The sequence below is a fragment of the Micropterus salmoides genome, unplaced genomic scaffold (genome assembly GCF_014851395.1).
Source record: "Micropterus salmoides isolate LMB-PRFRI ecotype aquatic unplaced genomic scaffold, ASM1485139v1 Ms_hic_scaffold_1, whole genome shotgun sequence".
Taxonomy (NCBI): Eukaryota; Metazoa; Chordata; class Actinopteri; order Centrarchiformes; family Centrarchidae; genus Micropterus; species Micropterus salmoides.
In genome coordinates, this window is record NW_024040040.1 from 13,950,688 (window position 1) to 13,975,390 (window position 24,703).

At 43.0% G+C, this 24,703-nt stretch overlaps 1 protein-coding gene across 4 annotated transcripts in view; it reads left to right on the forward strand.

Moving 5' to 3' along the window:
• raph1b (Ras association (RalGDS/AF-6) and pleckstrin homology domains 1b) overlaps nucleotides 1-24,703 on the forward strand; it is a 45,194-nt gene that overhangs the window by 4,490 nt on the left and 16,001 nt on the right. For all 4 annotated transcript variants that reach the window (XM_038719070.1, XM_038719080.1, XM_038719087.1 and 1 more), the window contains exons 2-6: nucleotides 9,644-9,727; nucleotides 21,971-22,090; nucleotides 22,390-22,495; nucleotides 22,630-22,824; nucleotides 23,555-23,985. In XM_038719070.1, coding sequence (XP_038574998.1) covers nucleotides 21,971-22,090; nucleotides 22,390-22,495; nucleotides 22,630-22,824; nucleotides 23,555-23,985 — 852 coding nt within the window. In that variant the 5' untranslated portion in view covers nucleotides 9,644-9,727. The remainder of the gene's footprint in view (nucleotides 1-9,643; nucleotides 9,728-21,970; nucleotides 22,091-22,389; nucleotides 22,496-22,629; nucleotides 22,825-23,554; nucleotides 23,986-24,703) is intronic.

Consider the following 24,703-nt stretch of genomic DNA (forward strand, 5'->3'; position numbering starts at 1 on the left):
TATATGTTCATTTACGCTGACCGCCACAGATTGATTTTCAATTTTTTTTTTTTTACTAGGCCTATTTAAAATTGTATTTGATTGCAGAGCGCCGTAGCGTGTTCCCGCAGCACATCCCCTCGCTCGTCCCTCTCTCTCGCTCTCTCCCTCCCTTATGAACACAGCTGCACGTTGTCAATGTAGGAGAGCCAGCTTAAAAAAGTTATTAGCAAGCATGTACACTGTCATTCTGTGGGAAACACTGTCTCACCACTTATTCCATGACCCATTTTCCTATATTTTATCTGATCTGCTATGATGCATGTCTATCCTGTTGTATTGTTTATTCATTAATTGTCTCTTTTGTTTGCTACCTCTTTCTTTGTACCACTGTATGTTTTGTTTAAGCAGCTTAGGCAGCTATTAATCAGTGTGACTTTGACAATGGCAGGTGGCAGATTCTCACTGGTGCCACCAGCCCCACCCACCCAACCCCACAGTATTACAGATGGTCTGTCCCATTCACTGTAAGGGGTCAGTCTTTGTTAACTTAACAGTGCATGTGACAGAAAATGGTGAGCCCTGTAAAAATTGGGCCTTTTGTGAAACATACTGTCGTGAATGTTACTCTTTGTCACGTCAGTTGATCTTGCAGTCTGCATGATCAACACCTGTGACTGCCACAAAACCTTGAGGCACCATGAAACTTACCTTAGCATCTGAGGTTGGAAAAAATATCATCCCAGTGGGAATTCGCAGCTAGAATTCCAGCATCCGCATCAGGTGTTGGCGAGTAGAACGCAGAGGGTGGAGTGGAGGAGGTGATTTATGGTATCATGTTTCTTTCTCTACCACACCTGCCTATGTAATCCACTGCAAAATCCAGTTAAAGCAACGGGATGGGTTGATGAATGGGACGGCCTGTCTGTGTGGATGGACAGCCTTTAGAGGTGGGCAATGGAAAATGGGTCTTTGACATGGAACACAAAATCCTTAAGGCAAGCAGGAGTGCTTCAGAGAGAGAGAGTAGTAGTTAGAGCACACAAAGTGCTAACTCAGAGGAAATATACGTGGGCTGTCTGGCTGCTGTATAGAAAATATGCATTATTGACTTGGTGATGTATGATCTGTCTGGTCTAAGACGTACATATGGAAGGAAGAAGTGGATTTATTTCCCACTCACTGTATTGCTTTCGCATGCGCTATTTTGCATCCCTAATTGAATCAAATGAAATGGCCTGTTCTTTGCACCGGGTCATGCCATACCTTATAGCATGGGATAAACACCGGGGCATGTGTCCTTTGTGTCTGAGTCCAGCCTATTCTCATGAAACAATAACAGCAGTTTCCGTGTCTACTTGTTTATGTGTGTGCAGGCTTGATGGTGTGTGTTTGCCTTTTTTGCCCGCCTCTGGTAACACTTAAGAGTCCATTATACAAAGGGTTTGAGAGCGAGACACCCCAAACACACACAGATGCAAACAAAGTGAACTGTACTGTTTTCTCTCACCCCACTGTGAAATGCCTGCCCCTTGGCCCAAAATGTTTAGATTAACTCTGTTTTGATGAGTTTATGCTTGTACAGTTTCTAACCATTGACATTCCAGTCAAATCCACTGAGGATTGTGTGCCACTTAGCGTACACTAACAATAGCAGCATTATGAGACTATCAGAGAAAGTCAAGGATGGAGTTACAGTGATTACAGTGTTCTTTTCTAGTGTCTCTTTTAAGAGGTTAGCATCATATTGTGTTGGGGGTGTCATGTTTGTGTGCGGTTACAAAAGCAGTGGCATATGCCTGAATCATTGGAACAAATATCCTGCCACGCATAGAAAATAGATTCCAGACCTGAGCGTGCACTGAATTTAAGTTGTCATCCTCTTGAATTGTAGGGATTCTGCTACACTACATTCATACACTGATACCGAAAACAGACTCACACTTAAATTATTGAAACGTGTTTCTGTGTTGAGTTCAAGCCACGAACTAGCAGTGCACCAAAAACTAGGGCTGAAATGGGCTTGTTTTGTCATTAAATATGCACTCACTGTAGCCTACTTTTCCCCCCTCAGAAAGTTTAACTACACTCTCACCCATAATCATGAAAGTTACCCCCTCTCATGTCTGTTAGAAAGTAGCTACACTATCCAGGCGGTACTTAAGTGTGCGGTGAAACCTCAAGGAAGGGTAACGAGAGAGGGGGTTGGAAAGCAGCCTGCCCTTGTCACATTGCCCGTTCAAAACATCCCAAGCCAAGAGCCACAAGGTTGACCGCACATCGCCATGTCACTAGTGACTCCAAAAACGAGCAAGCTGCCAAAAAGACTTTGGGGGAAGTGGAAGAACACCTGTGAGGAAGAGGGTGAAAAGTGTATCAGACAGATGAGGCACAGAGGGAAGGAGAGGACAGGACAGAGAGGTTCATGAGAACCAATAAAATGTTCCTCAGTGCAGCTGGTGCCATGTGAAATATGACAGCTTGGAAACACTGAGGTCATTCTTCGTTTCCCTTGCGTCCTCTGCCAATGTCTGGAAGTCTCACTTTTTCACAACGCTTGGCTTCAAGCTACTGCTCTGCATTTGCTGTACAGACTGATGTTGGCTGGCTGCTCCATTTTTTTTTTTCTTTCTACATCAGGGTTCATGTAGGACACTGAAGGAATCTAGAGTTTCAGTCAGTGACCTACAACGCAACGAGAGAGAATGCAAGTGAAAGCAGCCGTGCTTGCCGTGGTAGAAGTGGATTGACACAGAGAATCCCTTGACAGTCACTCAAACCTGCAGACTTAATCCCACAAAATAGCGCTGTGTGGGTGCGCTTGTGTGGCTTCCTCTTGCCAAATCTCATTGACTAATACCCTGGCAGCTATGCGAGTGAGCCCGAGCCTCTATTGACTGAGTCTCTGGGTTAAGTTAGTGGCTGAGTAGCTTGCTAATCTCTCTTTGCTCCGCTGATCTTCACTCTCTAGTGAGTTCAGATTATTTCGGCCCATGTGCCACACAGGCAACTCAACTCTACTATGTGACTGAATAGAGGCCTGCCCTTGAGTTTGGCACCATGACCGACTTTGAGGCTGTGAGGAGGGTCACTGTCATACTATTTGTGGACACTCGGCTTGACCCCTCATTGCTGCTGTGTAAATGAGGAGTGAGATCTTTAAGCTGATAGCTGCGAGCAAGCTGTGCCACTGATCAAGTTTGAGCACACTGATTTCTTCTGCACGCTTGTTCAAATGCTGACACAAAGGACTATTTTGATCAAACGCAAAAGGGAACGGGTCCAAATGTAGACTAACACTAGAGGCATTTGATCACGTAACTCTGTATGTGTGTGTTACATTACCCATAAACCCCACCAGCCAGCCAGTGGGACCTCCATCAGATCCCACTGGCCATCGTGGGAACATTCCTGACGCAGCATTATTCCATAATTCCCACCATGTGTGGATTTTCCAGAGCCGAGTGCTCGCTGCACGGACCGTGGAGAATCCTGTTGAGGAGAGGAGATCAGCTCCTTGTAATCGCAACCAGACTTCACTGCATGATAGTGGAAGGTCACTTCAATAATACCATCACCACGGGGTAAAGCTCATTAAGAGAGCATGTTGTTTGTTTTGCCCAGGTACAGAGAATGACATGTCATGTGACTAGGGCTGCAGCGAACGATGATTTTAGTATTCGAAACTTCGATAGATTATTTCAACTATTCATCGATGCGTCGCTTAAGAAGTACTTTTGCTTGGCTTTCCACGTTTATAGTGTGTCATACAGTGACAGTGTCATACTCGTGCAGACTACACGACTTTCAGCATCAGCCAATGGCCGTGCCGTTCACACAACTTGCCGTCATATGACGGCAGTCTTGTAATTGTTGTGGCGTTCACACCATGTGACTGATTAGTGACAGGGACACACACAAACTCTACAGGAGCTGACAAAGGCTATGGCACCCGAAATGTTATTATAAAGATGGCGATAATAAAGACAAAGAATATAGCTGAAAGGATTGATTAGTACAAGCAGGTAGCAGGGATTGTCTGAGCTACAGAGAGAGCTGGAGGGGAGTTAAAAGGTGCAGCTCCCCGACACCCACCTAACTCTTGACTTTGAGGTTCCAACTCACGGCCCAAAAAGGAGAACAACAAACGCACGTGTGAATATTTTCAGCTGAGGTCTGCGGCTTACTTTGGCTAACCTTCAACTAGGGCTGGACAATAAAACAACAATAATTATCGCTATATAATTTTTTTCAATAATGATATAACAAATGTTCAATAAATGTTTGGTTTTATTCATTTGAATCATACATGAATTAGGACTTAATTTTTCTTATTAAGATGTTTTATTCTTTTGAGGAAAATGACTGAAAAAGGTTTTACTTAATTTTACTTAAAGATATTTGTTGACAAAGATTTTATCATAAATATTTTGAATGTTCTATCTCAGATTTGTGATGTGATCCACTATTTGGCATCAAGTGTTGACCATAAAGAAAAGTTTAAACCACAGTTAACCATCAGGTCTCTTCAACTTTCACTCAGGAGCAAAAATCAGCCTTTAAACTTGAAAGAAAAAACTATTTGATACTTATTGTGATAATTATCGATATCGAAAGATATGAAACTTTTTATCGTGATAACATTTTTGGCCATATCGTCCAGCCCTACCTTCAACTCAACAATCAATCAGAACTTCAGTTAAATGCTAAAGTTGATGTTACTGTTACCTTGTCTGTGGTCCGCTGGCAGAACACCGGCTGCTTTTTGTTCAGGTGCTGTTGCGGAGGCGACATAAGTTTCGTTTTACGGTGGACAGACGGTAACGTTACAGAGTTGTTGTTTTGTTTAGCTTGAAATAATCCCATACATTGGACACTTTCTTTTTGGTCCCTCGCTGTTTTCTCTCTCTTCCTCCACTTTTCAAACAGCTCCGTTATAATCACGTTGTGTTCACACGTGTTCGCGCGATGTGCAACAGTAATAAATGTCCGTGTGAAACACTGTGCTGTAAAGTTAAATGGATTAAACAAAAAACTTTTTATTAATCAATTTATTTGATGAATCGTTTCAGCCCTTCATGTGACCAAGAGGCACTTTAGTGTGTGTAGATGTTGAGCACACTGAATGAAATTAAGTACACATATGGGTTGTGTTTATTATTAGTCATAATAGTCCTGAATCACTTCACTGAAATTCCACTACTCATCAGGAAAGACTACCCAAAGTGTGACATGGATGTGAAAAGATTATATAGAATTTTATTAACATATCTTTTGTACAGTGACGTGGCGTGTGCATCTTCATTTGTTCCCAACTTTGATAGATCTAAAAGCAGGGGCCTTTCAGACTTGAAACTGTTGAAGTGATTCTATATTGAACTGTGCAATAATGGAAGCAGTTGCTTTTATGAGTTGCACTTGCCTTGGAATAAAAGCAATGCTCTGATCAATACTAATGCACCTTCCCAGTGAGGACTGGGTTTGAACCATCATTCAGCTGCCTGATGGTTTACCTCGCTGCCCTTGCAGGACTCTCAGGGTCACTGCTAAGGCCTTATCTTGTTCTGAAACCAGATTAAGATTCTGTTTAGTGTCTGATCAATAAGTCTTCCTTGATCCAGCCATTGATATACAGATTGGTGAATTAGGGAGTAAATCTATGTTGCGTTGTGAATTAGAGGTCACTACCCACACAACGTGATAATATATCCCATTTCCAGATTTTATTTTGTCGTGCAATACAAGACTGAGCGTACTGCACCTTTTAATCATTAACCTGTAGTCTGAGTTGCGTCACTATGTCATGGGGTTTCTGGTTTTTTTGGGGTTTTTTTTGTGCGGTTATGATTAAGATAGGTAGGTAGTTTTATTGTCACAATATTACAAGTTATAGTGTGAAATTGTGTTTTGTAACTCCCTTCTGCTACATAGCAGACGATATACATTAATACAGAATCAATGGTAAACCGACATAAACTATCATCACTGGAGTATTGATGAGGATGAATTAGAGTTTAAGAGGCTTGGGGCGAAAAAGCTGCTCTGCAGTCTGGTGGTTTGGCAGCAGAAACTTCTATATCTATTCCCAGAAGGCAGCAGGGTGAACAGGCTGTGGCTGGGGTGGTACTGTCCTTTTATGGTCCTTTTCCATTACCAGTACCAGCTGGCCTCTACTCGAGTCTACTCGACTTGGTTTGGCCGTGCTCCGTTTTCCATTGCAGGTAGTACCCAGAGATACTACGCTTAAATATAGCTGGTCATCATAGCGACGCCACACACAACTGCCGCGATGTAATGTTCAATGTGACACACACACACACCAGCGATCCACATACAGCTTTCTCTTTATTTAAGTTAAAACTTTTCAGCCTTACTCAGAATGTAAAGACAGATAAGCTGTATGAAAACACCTGATGTCTCACCTCAAAACTTCTCAGAAGTGGATTTTGTGATGAAATAAAGTACGAAAATTGTAAAATAGAAAACTTTCTGTTGCTGGCCTCTGTCAGGCGCGCTCAATGATGATGCAGTGAATAGTGACGATTCTCTCTGACCAATCAGCAGTCTGCTGTGTGCACGTCACATTTTAGTATAGTCTCAGCTCAACAGTGGTGATACGAAAAAAAGTACCTGGAAACAGGTACAGGTACAACTTTTCCACAATGGTAAACCAAACAAAGGTGAGTCGAGCCGAGTCGAGCTGGTACTGTGCAGTGGAAAAGGGGCTTTAGTATCCTTTGGGCTCTGCATAAGCACCTCATCTCACTGATATCACTGGTGCTTGGAAATGGGCACCAATGATCTTCTGAGCAGTTTTAATCACCCGCTGCAGAGCTTTCTTCAGCAGACTGTTGAGCAGACTCCTCTCTAAGATGGTTGTAATTATAATCCTTAAGTGTGAGTAGATGCATTATCTCACAACATTACAGATAACTTGCTGTGTCCAAAATGTCTAGACACAGATTTAAATGAATACATTGTATTGCAATCTGTTCCCACTACCCTGCAAGAGTATGTTAAGATAGGTGTTGATTCAACTGTGAAGAAATTTTTAAGGCTATAGTTTTTGGTGGTTTTGTACTGGATTGTATTCTGCTGTGCGTTCTTCCTGTTATTTTGTCTAGATAGTGTTAGTGTGCCAAAACCTAATGGAAAATCCAGTTTTAGTTGGTTTGACTTTCATTCCTATTATCCATGTTAATTATATGGTAGTAGAATGAGTAAGGAAATGTTTCATGTGGATTGGGCACAGATGGCCGGTACACAGTCCATTTGTCTGTATTAATGCTAATACCGATCAAATATATCAGATTTGGCAGCACTATGTGTAAAATTATAATTTATTTTGTAATGTTGTGTGTTATAAAATGGAAAATTCAACAACAGATGCAATGTTTCTGGTATGATAATTTAAAATAAAGCTGTGTTCATTGGCAGTAAAATCATTTTAAAAAAGGCAAACATGATTACAGTATATATTAGTGTACATAGTATATTTTACAGTATATTCTTTCCCAGATTGGGTTCTTTGTGAATGAATAGCATAACTGAAATCAGCATGAGGGGTATGTGCTCTTTGAATGGGGCCGACACAAGTGCCCAAGGGGCATAATGTACACTGATCTGCCCACTTAATGTGGGGTGTCATCCTAACCAACAAAAATGCTGTTAGTAGCTTGTATGTCATTTTTGCCCTTCTTTAATGTCAGTTTGGGACCAGTCTGTGATGTGGTCATGTAAAACCCATGTTACAGCATGTGTCTATCACGCTACAGTCTCATCACAGGAAGTACTTCTACAGTACAGTGTGATTAGTGGAAGTGACATATTTGGGGATTTGACAAACATACAATACCAACATTCACTGTACGCATCTACTGTGCGTTTAGCCCTGTGGAATGGCCCTTACTCATTTGCTGTGCTCCCCTTCAACAGTCCTGTCTTTCTTTTCCTCCTGTGACATCATCATCACATCTGCTAGCTCAGTGCCCTGCCCTCCTTCCCACTTCCTGCCCCGACAGGAAATGAGCTGCACCAAAGGACTGCTGTTAATGGGAGAAGTGTGGGTGGACAAGGACACACCTGTGTCTTACTACATTGGACTCTGTGTTTAAGAACAGATATTTTTTCCAGAGCTTGTTGCTCTATGTGGCTTAATGCACGGGCTCCACATACACAAATCTGCTGATGTAACTATAAATGTAACAATACCGGTGTTAGCTAGCAGCATTGGTGTGTTTTGTTAACCTAATCTTGGTTAGACTCACCTCTGTATAAGTGTATTGTTTCAGGTGATACATGAACAAATACACAAAATGGTTTGACACTATAACAACATTTTGACTGTGCATACCGATATGTTTGCCAGTTTTATTACAGAAGAATTTGTTGTTTGATTTGAGTCTTTTAAAATGAAAATGTGTTGTACAACTATTTGCTCTTTGATCATAAGTTGGTTATGTTTTTGTGTGCTGCAGGCCTGCCTTTGTTTTCAGCATTGGAGCAGCTGGCGGCCGGCCCCTGTCCTGTTGTGACTGTAGCAACTGTGTTCCCTGCAGCTGCACAGGGCCATGTGTCACTCCCACACCTGTTCAATGGCCTTCTGTTGACTGAGTGATATCACACATTAACTGTGTGCAAATTACACTGGAGGGATGGAGGTGGTGGGGAGACCTGTAATCTGAGCAGGCAATTGTGTGTGTATTTTACACACACACACACACACACACGTCATACTCTACCCGACACACTCTCCCCGTTACAAGAAGTCCGTTTGCTGTGAAAACACACACTCGCACACAGACACTTTTTTGCCAAGAGAGGGGCCACATGCTGTGACTAAACAACAGTTGGTGTGTAGAAAAACGAAGGGACAGCTGAGGCCAGCGGGAATAGCTTCCTAGTAGTTAGCCATAACATCAGCTGCCTGCCTCACATACACACACTTTGACCAAATCATGGCATTGATATTTCCTGTCCACCTCAGCATGTTGTAACCGACAACCATCAGACTGTGTGACATGCCCTAATTATATTTTATTACCAGTCTATGATTCAGCATCTAGATTGTTTTACATAAAATAAGATTAGGCTGGTATGAGTCAGCACCGTTGTTGATGAGCTGATGATTCGGTGAAATGTTTAAGGCTGGTCAGCATTGTTGGGGACCCAGTGCAAACTGTTGAGTCATAGTCAATACAGTAAGAGTAAGAGTTTTGACAAGGTGTGAGTTTCTTCACTGACTCATGCTGTGAAATTATTAACCTGTGGTGCCAGTTGTCGTGCTTATTAAGGGGTGTGTGTGTGTGTGTGTGTGTGTGTGTGTGTGTGTGTGGAAGGGGGGCTGAAAGGCTTTGTAGTCAAATGAAGGAGGCCTCTGCAGCTCAAATGTCACATTCTTAATCTTGCAGTAATGATGCGGAGAGTTTATAATGAAGGGAGAACTGCGCTTGATTGCTTTCAGAGCAATAACTGTCTTTCTGGCTGTGCGTGTCGTTTTTTTGTCTGTGCTTAGTTAAGTCTCTCGCTCAAGCACCCTCTGTAGTTAATCCCCTGCATTCTTGTGACAGTGAAATCGGTCTGCTCTCCTCCAGCTGTATCGGCTGAATTCTCCTGCAGTGCAGTGATAATTTAATCATTTTTATTCTTCCTTTTTTATTTCCAGGGAATAAGAGCCCAGTCATAGAGTGGAGTAGCTGTTTCATCTGACCTTTAACCTCAGCGGGAAGAAGGGAAAGCCACTTCAGAGGTAAGAGTTCCTGTAAACTGGAGTGAGTAAATGGTGCCATTGCTACTTTCTGTGGGCAATAAATTCTGAAAAAGGAAAAACGGTAACGATTGCTGCCAGTAAGCCCAGCAAAACTGACTATTCCTTGCACAAATGCCACAGAGATTGTTCTTGTGACACAAGTTGCTGCCAGAGAACTTCTGCCTGAATGTCTGAGGCATCATGTCGTCAAACCAGATCATCTGTCATGTTACTGCCGTGCCTTTTGAAGAAAGTGGAATCCCCAGACAACAGTGTGGATCCATGTGTTTGTTGTTTGTTGTAAAAAAAAAAAAAAAAAAAGAGGTAAATCCAGAGTGTCACCCCCCCCCACGCCAAAGCCTCCATCAGAAGGCCTTGTAAATCAAATCAAAATGAAAGAGGAGTCAAGCTTCTGAGAAACTTGTCAAGGGAGAGTCTTCCTCTCGCCGACAGAGATAATTCCTGACTTAAGTGGAACCATGTGAGTCTATAGCAAAGAGGTGCTCCTTACAGTGAGCCTTTATTCCCTCACTATCGCAGATTCTAAGACTTTCCACTTATATTTATCCAAGGGAGACAACTTTCTTTCTCAAAGATCAAGTAATTGCATAATGTACAAATTTTCAGATTGATTACTCGCAAGGCAAATATATCTATTTTTATTACTTACCATTTTGGCTGTGTGACAGTGTGAAAATGCAAACATGACTACATAACATCAGCATCTGGATTTTATTTCCCATTTACATTTAAAAGTTTTGTCAATAAACACACTCAGTGTCAGATTTTGATACCAAGATTTTTTTCTCAACTCACAAATGAGAAAATGAGAAAAAAATGCATCATAATGTCAATAGGGAGTTATGGCTTACATAACTTGCCCGGGGCAGAGCAACAGAGTGCACAAGACCCAGAAGATAAAATAGCAGCCTTAGAAACAGAAGCAAAACTTCCAACAACTCAAGAAATAAAAGGACTCCTATAGGCTGCTTTCTTCCATGAAATCTAGTTTGTTATTAAAGCTAGCTAATGTAACTAATCAAATGTTCCAGAGCCAGTCAGGTGCAGTCTAGCTGTAGTGGTGGAGAACTGAGCAACCAACCAGAACCAAGGATTTGGCTTGGGTAAATTGCTTTGTTAATAGTGTTACTGGTACATTAGGTTCTTTTGCCTACATAGGATGCGTATTACTGTATTGAGTAGGCATACTAATTATAGATTAATCGGTTACTTGTACCTGCCCTAATTAATACCTAGACATGACATGAATATAGTGTTATTTTTCATGTTGTAAAAGTTAAAGAACCTTGGCTTGTCAGCTGGGAATTTAACGTCTGGATGAAGTATTTAAAAATGAAAAATGTCTAGAAAATATTAATTGGTGGAGTGAGTGGACAAAAGCCCAGACACACATAGTATTATTTTCATCTTGGAAAACAACCCATGATGTGTAAAAAGCCCGGCAGTGAGGGAAGGAAGCCGGGTTTTTAAACTGGGACCCCAGCGGTGATGGAGCTTGAGGCTGGGAGGGGGAAGACTGCTATCCTAAACTGTTCCAGGAAGTAGGGATGTTTATGTGTCAGAGAGGTTTATAAAGAGCTGTGTGTGTGTGTGTGTGTGTCATGTGTTTTAAGGGGTTGGGGGGGGCCATGTGAAGATGCTTACTAACTTTGACACTCAGCTGTCAGTATTATTCAACATGTACGTCACACATGCAGCAGGGCCATGGTTAACATTTCATTGTTAGGTGACGCCGTTGTCATGGCAACTGTTTCATTCATGCATTGGACGTTCTTAAAACAGGCTGTCCTTGAAACCATACCCTGGTCTCTTTGGTCCTTTTACTGCTAGTAAAAAAATTAAGTGTGTTCCTTCCAAAATTTAAAGGATGGCAATGTTGGAGGTGGCGTGGCGGGAAACAGGCCGGCCCATTTTCTGTGTGTGTCACACACTTGGACAGTTGCTTTTAAATTCAGATGACAAGAAGCTTCTCGACAGTAGCCAATCAGTGGCCAGCTGCAGGGGTTATTGGTTATGTGAAGGACTGAGCAAGGGAGAGATGGGGAAACGTAGTAAGCTAGGAAGACATTCTCAGCTGCTAGTGGCTTGTGTGCAGGCGTGTGCGTGCGTGCACGCGTGTATGTATTTCTTTTCGCCTTTAGGTACTGCACACGGCTGGCTTGTTGCAGTAAGAATGTGTTGTTCACGCACCAGTTATCCATCCGTGTGTGTGTGTGTGTGTGTGTGTGTGTTTGGGCATGTGTTGCCTGTGCTGTATGCTGTACCTACTGTGCTTTGTATTCCCTAACAGGTGGCAGACGTAAGCCTGCTGTTCTGCTAGACCAAGCAACTAAAGGTTGATGAAAAATTCTATCTGTTGGCACCATAATGATTCCATTCATCTAGAGTAGATGATAACAGAGGATGAGAGGGTTATGAACATTTTCATTAAACAGTGCAGAACTTTTGTCTCCTACTGTCGACGCACGCTTATGACGTGTGCCTACAGGTGAGCTCGGCCCAGGCTCGTGTTCAGAGATAGAAACATTCATTATTTAAGTAGAGTAAATGTAATTGCTACATAGCCTACTCCACATATTATACAAATAGCAACCTGAACTTAGTTTTTTTTTCTGCATCTGAAACTTTTCTTGGATGCTTTTTAATGTTTTTCTGCCATACTCCTAGCTGCTACTTTTTTACAGCAATGGCAGACTGTGGAGCTCTCTACATGGCTCTGGGTTGGTGCTCTCTTCAGCTCTGGCAAACCAATCATTACTGCTGCGCCAGCGCGGTAATATCACAGATTTAAAAACTCCATCATATTGTCATACGTTGGTTGTAAAACAGTTATTAAACTGCATTCTATGTGGTCTCAAAAATAAGTTATAGCAGGTTCTAAATGTTTTTAGGGCTACACTATCTGACCAGGCACAAAATGAGGTATTGCATTACTAAGCAACACACTTCAGTTTCACAGAAAGAAAACAGGGCAACATCAGTTGAGGATTTACTTCACAGCAGAGGCTCTTTTTATTTTATGTTCTAAAAGAGCAGCGGGCCTCTCATCTTTTGAAAGCAGTGCCTGTTTTAAATGTTTAGCTAGCACTTCCCTGCAGTCGGTCTTTGTTGTTTGCTGCTGCAGTGCTGCATCATGTTTAAAACTGTCTGTGACTCCACTGCAGCAGACCACCTGAGCCTGTGTGGGTGGGAGTGTGTGGACGCCTATGTGTGTGGATGTAACCCAATCTCCCGAGGGCACGGACAAGACTATTGATTTCACGTTTGGACTGCTGCCCTGGAGGGAAGCAGGGAAGCTGACACATCCTAGGTGCGCTTGTGTGCAAGGGGGAGAGAGTGAGAGAGGGGAGATAGCCAGACACAGGGAGAGAGAGAGACACGCACACACGCAAAATTAGACAAGAGCAAGGACTTGAAGTCAGTGTGAAGTCAGCCATTTTACCCAGCAAAACCACTGCGGATTTTCTTTCTTCTTCTCTTACCATGACATGAAGTATTGGGAAATTGTGGAAATCTGGGCAAACATCAGCTGAATGCTCTGTGGTTGTATGATAAAGCAGATGGACACCCTGCGGACAGGGATGTGGAAACATCACGTCAATATGTTAGTTATTACAGAGGATCTAGGCCAAGCTCACGGTGAAGCCTTGTGATAGCCACATGTCTGTCTGCGGAGCATGTCAACATGGAGATGGAGATGCATGTGTGTTGCCATGGCAGTGGCTGTTCGAATAGATGCAGGGCAGCTGAAGTTTGGCTTGCTCTTAGATTTGTGAGCTGTTGAGTCCTCACACCTACCGCCCACCACTGTGACCGTACATTTTCACACTCCCTCTCTTCCCTTTATCGTGCTCTCTCAGCCACCCACCCCCCCTTCCCAAACACACACACACACACACACACTCCCTCTCCATCTGTCCGCCTCTGACATCCTCCTCATCTTTCTCCTCTCTCTGCCCCTCCATCCTAATTGGCGGTAGAAGCCAGAGTGGCTTGCTGTGTCACGCTGTGCTTGAGTGAGCTCAGATGTGTTTGTGGATCCATATGTGTGTGTTTGTATGCGAGTTCCTCCCGTGCTTGCAGGCTGTTGGTCGTGCTTGACTAATGACACTGTTCTTTTGGCCAGCAGGTCCTCCCCTTTATTCACAACCTAATAGCTCCCCTCCTCCATTATTGAACCTATCCATCATTCCCTCCATCACTCCCCCTGCTTCCTTACTTGCCTGTTACACATCTCTCTTCCCCTATCAGTCCTTCCCTCAGTGCTCTCTCTCTCTCCTCCTTTTTATGAGACGTGTATCAAGTTTTGTTTATGTTGTGTTTTTTAATTCTGTAGGACAAAATTGTCTCGACATTAGTGCACATTTATATTAAAGCTACCTTGCTTTGGGAAAAGGGTATGGGCGATATTGTCATAAAACAATCTGATAATGATAGGTGATAATCATGACGATCTGATAAAAAAAAAAAAACACATGGTTGAGGTGTAGTAGTCTAGTATAGCTGTTATGTCTATCTGGGAGTGTTGATTAACCCCTCCACAGCAGAGCCAGCAGCGATGTCAATTTCGCAATCCTTTTTAAATATATCGTAAATACACATCTCAGTATTGTTAATATCAGGATGTCACATTTTTAAAAATCATACAGGCATGTTCCTGTTTGGGTATTAGTTTTACTTTAAAGGAGGATTGGCTTTTTGATGTAGGCTCCTTAGACAACATGGACAACAACAACTTTGCACTGCCTTTTGACAAGAAAAAAACCCAATTCAGATTACAGTGTTTGGGACCAATCTGCTGAAATTTAACATTTACTCTGACTAGAATGTACTCATTCGTCTAGCTGCAAAGAAATACATAGGAAACCGTGTGGTGTAAGTGCGCAGCCCATCCTAAAAATGTCAGCAATGTTCAATACAGCTGTTAGTTATTGGACCCATTTTGTTGTTTGCTGGTGTATTTTCCCTCTGCACTAGAGTTTAAAGCAAAACAGGCTAAAACATCAACGGTAAATGTCAATCTTTGGTGTTAGTCTTTCAGACTTAGAGCTAGAATTGCTGTTTAGCTCTGGCACTCAGTGAATACCATGAGAAATCCATTAGTGAGGAGGTAGAGAAAGCAGCTACTGGCACAAGCCTCAACTGACCAGTATGCAATGTAGTCTCAAGAATACTCTGCATTTTCTCAGATCATATTGATGTGTAAGTGTCATATTTATATTCTGTTTTTTTTCTCGATAAAGTATGGTAAAGCGCAATACTCATATGAAGATCTCCAAGAATTCTAGTGTATGCGGGTGGATTATTCCTTTAAGCTCCTTGCCATAGGCATTTCTTGTTTTCCCTCTTGCTTCTTTAACCTCTAAAGCTGCATCCACCCTACATTTCTCACTCATCAAGGGTGAATGCAACACACACACACACACACACACACACACACACACACACACACACACACACACACACACACACACATATTATGTCATTTTCTGTGTCAGACATCAGTGGCCACCACAGGTTAGTTGAGGTTGATAAGCTAACCACACCCAGTAGACTCTGGACAGCAGCCGACTAGTCACGCCATTGTTCAAAGAGTTTGTTCACTGGCACTGCTAGCTACAGCGCCTAGCGAATTTCCTCTGTCCACTTTTAACTTAATAACGTCCATTTCCCACAGTGACGTTGGTTTCTGGTCTCCTTTTCTACTCTCCTTGTGTAACGTCCGTACACGAAGGGAGTCGACCTAGAAAAAAGGGCAGGGCAAAGAACGAATGGGAGCAAAAATAACCACAGACTGCGCTGAACACATGAGACTGGAAATAACCATTATTACATGCTCACACGTTTACAGCAAGATTGTATCTGTTTTATGTCTCAAAGGCAGTGAAACCAAACATTTAAGAGCAGCAATAAAGCCTTTGTTCATTCCTGACGGATGCCTAGCCTGTCTAGCCACACACAAGATCACAATACGCACTCGTAAATGTGTATTAGCTTTAAACGGCTTTACTGCAACACCGGGCGTCATTATGATATCCAGGCAATTGGCATTTAAGTGTGCCTATTTTATGGCTTGAGTTTATAGGCCTTGCAGGCTATGACGACACTCAGACACGTATGTATAAGAGGTGATTCATAGTCTGTCAAGCCAGAAGCACAGTTCACACAAGATGATAGGTTGACATTGGACAGTGACGGAAAGGAGGTCAGGAGAGAGAAGGTGTGGTATGAAAGATTTTTATGTATTTGAAAGTGCAGCAGATGGTAAGTTGAGTATTGGTGATCCATCTCCCACAACAACATTTGACCATGTAGTATCTAAAAGTAGTTGTTTTATTTCTATGGATGGGTATAAGCTATCCTGGAAGATTACCATCTATTAGAATATTGTGTAAAACATGATATAAAAAGCATTAATTTAACATGTTTATTTTTGTTTGTTTGTTTATTTGAATTAAAGTAATCAACAGTTTTGAAATTAGTTGCAGATTCAGGAAGAACTAGGCTTACAGTTGCTGGATTTTAACAAGGAAGGTTTGACATGAAAATATTTGTTTGTATTTGCATATAAACAACAGTACTGGGACACACGACAGCTTTGCTTTTAAAAGATATTATGTAGCTAGGGTGCATCTGGTATATTTTCCCACGCTGAGTCTGGCGGAAATTGAAAGTGGCCCCTTCAAACATGCAAAACCACCCCACTTTGCCTCAAAATTGTGCACATGCACCAGTCACTTTCACATTTTCTCACACATAATATCCCCAGAGTCAGTCAGCAGCATTTAGAGTGTGGGCTGTAGCCGGGCCGGCCTGCTGAGTGACTGTGTTTGGAGCTATTCCTAGCTGTGGGTATGCTAAATGTTTTACTTGCTCCCTGTGTTTGAGCTTTGTCTGCATGTGCCCCTTGGAGACTCCTGTCAGTGTGAGCGTTTTTGTCCCACTAAACTCTCAAGCATTCCCACTCTATGTTTGCAGCTGCGCTCAGTTCACTGAGTTTCTGTAACCGCTGTGCTGTTTTCTAGCCCCGTGCCCAGCTGTTTCCGATCTCTTTCTTCTCCGTTTTGGCTTACTTTGGTGGGATGATATGTTGAGAATATTTTTAGAAGAGAGGTGTCAGACATTTGCATGAAGTTATTTTTGCAAAGATAATTTGAGGGAAAAGGAAAATAGCTGTGAGGACAAGGTGGCTTTTGTAGTTTGTGTATAACTCACCATTTTTCCGTGGTGGACGTGATGAGAGCCAAAGGACTAATGCCTGGGTTCTTGAAACTCTACAGTCCTCATTGCAACCTTACAACACTTAAAACACACACACACACACACACACAAAATGTGGTTAGGTGGAGTATTTGGTCCAAAAATAGTCTATGTAGATGTGCTTGATGAAAACATCCAATCAATCATCATTGCAGCAGGAGTATCTGGCCACAATAATGTTTACACAGCTAAGGTCATATTCTACATCCAAGCCCTCGTATTTCCTGTGTGATTGAAACATTAAAGGACTTTATTTGTAACTCATATGTTAGAAGCAATTCATCATTTGAATGTCATTGTCGATGTGGGAACAGGGCAGGTGGTGCTGAAACAGTCAATGAATGGCTGTGACATTATGTTTTCCTTTATATTGTTTTGTATTTTGGGATTGTATGGCTTACTAATTAACTTGAGCCCAATAAACAGGATTAGAGCATTCATATAAAACAATATGGGGGGAGAAACATAATATAAAAAAGGGCAGGAAGTGATGCACTCTTTATAGCAGTAGCAGTGTTTCTGTTTTGTTTTTACTAATCAGAAGAAGTAGGTAGGTAGTACGCATGAGCAGTGATAGCTACCTAGCTGTATAGACAAAGAAAAGTTCAATATAGAAACTTAGCACTTACCAAAAGCTCTATTTTGGTGTTGACTCATAATAAAGGAAATGGTACCTGTGTAATATTGTGGGAAAAGGGCAATGAATAGGGTGATACAGTCAAAGTGATTCTATCAGGCTAGTCTTGGAATGAGTCAGTCCCCTATCTCATTGCTGTTAAAGTGACTGCAAAGTGAGCAAGTTCCAGTGCGTAACAATACCTAAACTTTCCAAAGCACAAGTGCTACTCCTCTAGCTAGTAAGGTGAATCGTAAAAGCCATGCTTCCCCATCCCAGAGTAAGCTTAATATGAACCAAATGAACAACAGTAGTTTGTTCCCACCATGCAAACTGAATTAGGAAGGAGCGAGCCATGGAGACCTTATCTGACCTGTGATGTCATGTTGCCCTCACCCTTTTTCGTTCGGTCACATCCAAATACTTGTGCGTCTTTCTCTTTAGCTGTTTTTCTCAATCCTTCTCTTTCTCTCCGTATTTCTGTTTTTTTGGGGTAGTGGTTAGCACTGTTGCCTCAATCACAAAGTTGACCCCCCCCCCAACTAGACGAGTTTGTATAATCTTTGGGTGCCCCAGTTTCCTGTCAACCCAAAGAGGAAGTTAGGAATACACACTTTGCAGTTTTACCTCACAGTTGAATTAGGTCCTAAATATTTAGGTTGGATCAGTTGCTGAGGATGTATTTCCCCGGGAGAATTAATATGCTATCAATAAATCTAAAACGTCTCTAACCCACATGTCTGCAGTTTGGCGCGACTACATTTAGTCAAGTTTGGTGTGAAAATAGCACTCAGTCATTGGAAGACGTGTGACCTAACATGTGACGAGAAGTCAGTGAGTTTACTTTTGAACCAATAGGGCGGTGTTTACTTGCCCCAAGCGAAGGTACCCTTTCTTGTTTATTAACCTACTTTCTGTCACTAAACAACAGTGTGGGCTGTAATCAGTGTGCATGATTTAGGCCGGGGACATCTTGTTGTTTGACTAAAAACTTTACAGTTTGAAAACTATTGTCTGATATTTAGTAGGATAGTTGTTAGGTGAATGAACTATGGAAAACTATTCTCGACACTCTCTACTCTTTGTACAGCGACTTAACATCTAGTCTTCATACCGCTCCCTTTCCCAATCCTCTTGACACTCTCTGATATGAACGACTTAGTCTAAAGATAGACATGTCACCACCTCCTCCTCCTCCTCCTCTTCATCCTCTCCAGCACTGGATGGTTTCTTTAAGACTTAGTGAGATTCATCTTCCCTTCCCCTCATTCCTCATCTCACTTTGCTGGCGCTGCAGCTTCAGCTGGAACTGCGAGTGTTTATACGGAGCTGAACAAAGGCTGCACAGAGAGACTCCACTGGGGAGACCTTTTGACCTTTTAACCTTTCACCCTAGACCTCTGAGCCACCCAGCAGTGACTGGAGACAGATGAGTGCTGGTCATGCTCAGACAAGAGAGAGGGACCGTGCAGTATAAGGAGGGGAGAAAAGGCCAAGGCTGTTGTTAGGTTTGAGATGATGCCTGTGGGAGTGCATTTATACGCATGCACACACACACACGCACACACCCAGCTTCCTCCCATCCCTGTGTCTCTCAAGTCATGCTCCACAAGCTTAAAAGCAGGGCCTCAGGTGGTAGTTCACTTAAACTTGCAGCATCATCTGCCAGTGTGGCTATGATTCCATTAGAATGACCGCAGCAGGGCTATTTTCAAAAGTGCTGTTTTGTTTTTGTGTGTCCATCATTTTTGTTTTCTGTTCTGTTTTCTTCTTGCGGTTATGTTGTTACATACCTACTACAGCATATGTATATTTCTCTTTGTACCCATCTGCATGTCTGTGTGTGTGTGCTTATGTATTTACATATGGAAGCACATCCAGAGGGTTTTGGCAAACACAATGCAAGCTCATTTGATTCTAGCCATTCCCTCTTCCTGTGTGCTTCCAGCCAGCTATGATGTCATGCCTTACAGCAAGGACATTTTTCATACTGGGGAACCCCCAAATAGATATGTCTGTGACCAAAGGGCGCCATATGGAGCCATGTTTGAGGGTAGAGAAATAGACAAACCATTCTTAAGTGGTAGTATGGCACTATGTAATTTAAATTATGCATTGTATACTTTTGTCATTTTTCTGGTATACCACTAGGTCAGCCTAAAAGACACTGTTGATGGGTATAGGGTTGGAGGGGTCTCCCTCCTCCTACTTAGAAGTCCCTCCCGTCCCCAATAAGTGGCACGGATAAACCGAAGGACAGCTGGAGTTTCCTGCCAAGGAACAGGCCGTGTGGGGAAATTAGGAATTCTGTACATCCTGGCCATTTCCTGTTCGGACTCCCACACACGCTCAAGTGCATGGATTTAATATCTCTCTCTCACTCACTCACTCACTCACTCACTCACTCACACACACACACACACACACACACACACACACACACACACACACACACACACACACACACACACACACACACACACACACACACACACACACACACACACACACACACACTCTTCATTGACCTGTTTTTGTTTGAATACTTCTCGACAAGATGTCCATGTCCCTCATGTGTTTGATATGTGTGCCAAAACAGGAAGCGATCCGTCATCAGTACTGTAATGCACACGCACACAGCAGTGGCATCTTTGGCTTGTAATACCAGCTGTAGAGACACAAGGGAGGGGATGTGAGACTGGAGGAGTATATTTTGTACATGCACTGCATACAGTGACTTTAAGGAGCTGACTGGAATGTGACTTCTTCTGATCTGAAACAAGCGCCCCTCAACATTATCTTTCACTGACTGCCTTTTATTACCTGCTTTTATCACCTTCTAACAACAAAGCAGGACTTTTAGATTGCTCCCAAGTATTATGTGTAACCATAAAGGCTCAGACACACAAAAACACACATACACCTTAAGCCACATATACACATGTTGCTGGATCAGAAGACCAGGGGTCGTCAGAGGGGTTAATCCTGGCTTGGTACAGTCCCCACTAGTGTCTGACACCATACACCGTGGTTCATAGAAGGGAATGACACCGCCTGAAAACATCAATGGGATTACCCAGGAATAGTCCATGTGAGTGGACTGTATTGGGGGGGCCCGGGACTTCTTGTATCTGACCAGGCATGACCCCTTCTGTGCTTGACCAAGCTTTTCTTTCCACTTGTCAGTCATATCGCCAGATTAGACCGCATTCTTCCTTAATGTACGTTGGAATTCATGGGTGTTTATTCATTCCCCACGTTGGGTAATATCAGATCATCTAACAAGTCTGACTGTAGCATTTCTAGGTCAGTTGTGTTAAAAAAAAAAAAAAACAGGCAGGGTGGATGGCTCACACTGACTCTACATATTTTTTCACACCGCAGAATGGATTTATTTTTGCATTGTTCTTGAAGCCTTATCTGTTATGGTTTGTCTCCTTGATTTTCATGTTTTGATTTAGTGCATTGTTTACTGAAAAGTGTCCTTGTGTACACTGAAAAGGGTTGGGTAGTTTGCATTCAGGGCCTTTGCATTTGAACTCTGCACTAGAAAGCTAGGCACAGAATTATATCTGCAGTGTCTTGTCTATATGTGCTATAAGTCAGTTAAAAAATGACTTCGTTTTAAAGATCCTCAGAATATATCATTATTCGTAACCATTTGATATATATCCACAAGAATGACTTTCTTGTTGTACTGTGCGTCAATGTTCAAATGCTTTTCGGAGACCATCACCTGCTTCGGGGTGGGAATTGAGTCAGCCACACAGCTGCATGTTTCTTTGTTTCCAGAAGAGGGAGCTCTGCCATCACCTTTGACAGAACACAGCTTGGCTCTCACAACCAGCTTGCCATGCCTTCCTTCACTCACAGCGCACGGCCCCATATAGCCATTAACACCACCCACTAGTGTTGTTCAGTTTGGTTTGATTGATATCTTCTCCATGGGGATGCCACTGGTAAACAGATTCACTGCAGGTTTATAGATCCCCAAACCGCTCAGTGTGTCAATGTAGGCGACATTGACTGGTGTTCTGCTCCTGCTTTTCTTCCATCAGCATCTCTGTCTTCCGGATCCTTAGAAGTAGAGGTGTTGGGAGTGTCAGCAGTGAACCGCACACACTAGACACTACAGGGCACTGCACCGATTAGACTGCACAGGGTGCCCGCTAGAGCTCCATGAGCGGTTGTCATGGTAACAGGCAGTGAGGTTGGCATGAGCTTAGCTGAAGTTGTTTTTTTTCTCCTTTAGATCAATTTTGCTATGTGGGTGTGATCAGATAGCGTGTGAATTTGTGCACATGTGTGGAATTATCTGACAATTTCTGATTTGTGTGTGCACACAGATGGAGCAGGTGTCAGATGATGAGTTGGACCACGGAGCAGAGGAGGACAGCGATAAGGAGGACCAGGACCTGGACAAGATGTTTGGAGCCTGGCTGGGAGAACTGGATAAGCTCACACAGGTTAAAACACACACACACACACAAAGAGAGGGGGGTTGGTTACACAGATACAGACTCACACAGGTAGAAGAGCGGACAAAAATTGAGGCGCTGTATCCATAGCAACCTTAACACTGCTAATCCTGTCTCCCTATACTGTATCCTAGCAACTCCCCTCCCACCACCACTTTGTATTGTGTGCGTGCGGGTTTGTGACTAAGGGGGTCTAGCAGGCAGACATGCTTTGACTGTAATGTCAGAATGTGTGTGGTTTTTGCATATGTGCACCTCCATGTTTTTTGTGTGTGTGTTCTCTGTAGAGTCTGGATGATGGCAGGCCACAGAAAACACTGCAGAAGCCCCCTCTCAGACAGGAGACAAACATGGCCAACTTCTCCTACCGCTTCTCAATGTATAACATAAATGGTGAGACATCACTCTCTGACACACTGTCCAGATCAAACTAATAACAGTACAGATCAAAAAAAGATCAGATAAATGAAATCATTAACCCCACCACCACCTTCACCTTGCCCTGCTTTTATTTTTGCTTCCTGCAGAGGCGTTGAACCAGGGCGACACAGTGGACCTGGACGCCCTGATGGCTGACCTGTGCTCCATCGAACAGGAGCTCAGTACCATTTCCAAGCCAAACTCCACGTCTCGCGGCCAGAGCAAAGGCCAGCAGCGGGGCCCTGGGGGGCGCAGTGCCAGTACCAAGCACGCAGGCACCAGTGGAGGGGGAAGCAGCGGAGGTAGTCCTGCTGATTAATGTACTTCATGTGGTATTTTAGCAACAATAAAATAATGACTCCACCAATTACTAAAAATAAATATTATTGTAAACAAATACGGCTGTTGTATAGAGCCCTCTGCCATACTCAAACGCTTTTTATTTTACATAGCAGCCCACTTTGTTGGCCTTGGATAATGTTTGGATTTGCTATGCAATACAAAAACAGGAAGATGTCATTCTTCTTCTGGTGCAAATGGTGTTTCTGGTTGTGGAAGAGCCAGAAGGTTGATTGAGGAGAGGGGAGAGGAACTCTTCCAACATATGTCTTTTTTACTGAAGCCAAAGCAAAAACAAACACATGCAGAGTAATAATACAGAGGAGGAAGGTGGGACAATTAGCAGCATCCTGTTTGCATCAGGGAAATGTAGCCTTTAGCATACAGGAGCGATGACTGTACCACTGGTATGATATAATTGCAGCCAGGTGTTTTTGCTGTGGTCTTATGTGGTAATGATAAAAAGTTTACAACCTAACCTAATTTATGGTATTCTAAAAACAGTATATTGATGTTTTAAAAATGCTGCATTTAAAACAGAAAAATGCTACATGTGGCACCTGAAATCCATCTGGTATGGTACATGCAGTGTAATTTTAAGAAATTCCAAAAAAACATCACGTATCCCTTGAATTCCAGTCCCATCCACTTAATTTCTGCTTCCATCTGAGCTGCCTTTAAACTCCCCAACAGGAAGCGCCAGTAGCAGTACCCGGGCATCGCCGGCCAACACAGTACGAGGCGGCAGTGTCGGCGGCCGCCCCGCAGCCTCCAACATCTCCCTGGATGACATCACCTCTCAGCTGGAGAGAGCCTCTCTCAGCATGGATGAAGCAGCACGTCAGACCTCTTCCTCCTCCTCCTCTTCCTCCTCCTCTTCCTTCTCCTCCACCACGCTCCGACGGCCCTCGTCTGGGTCATCTGGCGGCGGGCAACACCGGAGGACAGGCTCAGTGGGCACGGTCAGCGAGCAGGAAGCTCCGTCCCAGCGGTCCAGTGTAAATTCAGCATGTGCCTCAGCGTCCAGCATGGACTCCCTTGACATTGACAAAGTGATGGCTGGTGGAGAGGTGGAGGGCCAGAGCAGCTCAAGCACGCAAGGACAAAACCAGACCAGCACAGAGGTATGACACACAAAATACCAACACAGAGATAAAACACACACATATTCAAGAGGTAGACATAGTATTATGAGCTAATGAGAAAGTGTGAAAGCGTGAAAGACTCTGTACATTTCTACATGTAATGGTAAGTGAAATGTGTGTGTGAATCAACTTTGGGGTCAATTCAGTTTCTGGCATAAAGGACAACAAAGAAATCATTGTCAGATTTTAGTTTCAATAGAAAACAAGCACACTTTACCTTTTACTGCCCTGAACTGACCTCAGTCCGGCTCTGAACCTGCATGTTTAACCACACAGCATGACATTTGGAAGAAACCGCATGCCTGAAGTGCATTGACAGTCAATCCACAATACGGCCTGTGTATTGTGCATTGGATGGTGTGTTGACACATACATTGTAACCTCCTATAAGGCTGGTGTGGATTACAATGTTCATATCTACCATTTCTGAGCTCTTTTGTTCACTCACCAAACACCTTGGCTCTCTAACAAAAGCAAAATATCCTCGACATTTGAGAAGAGTTTAACATGTTTAAGAAACAAAGACCTAAGCTAATATACAGTATATAAACAGATATGTATGTTTAGGTGACTTGTAGGAGAGGGAAAAAAATAGAGATATGCGAGGAGAGTAAAACCCTGATGGTGAGATGGTATTTCAATTCAGAAGAAAAAGTTAACACAGTATCTTGCATGTCCCCTGTCCCCCCCGCATGTG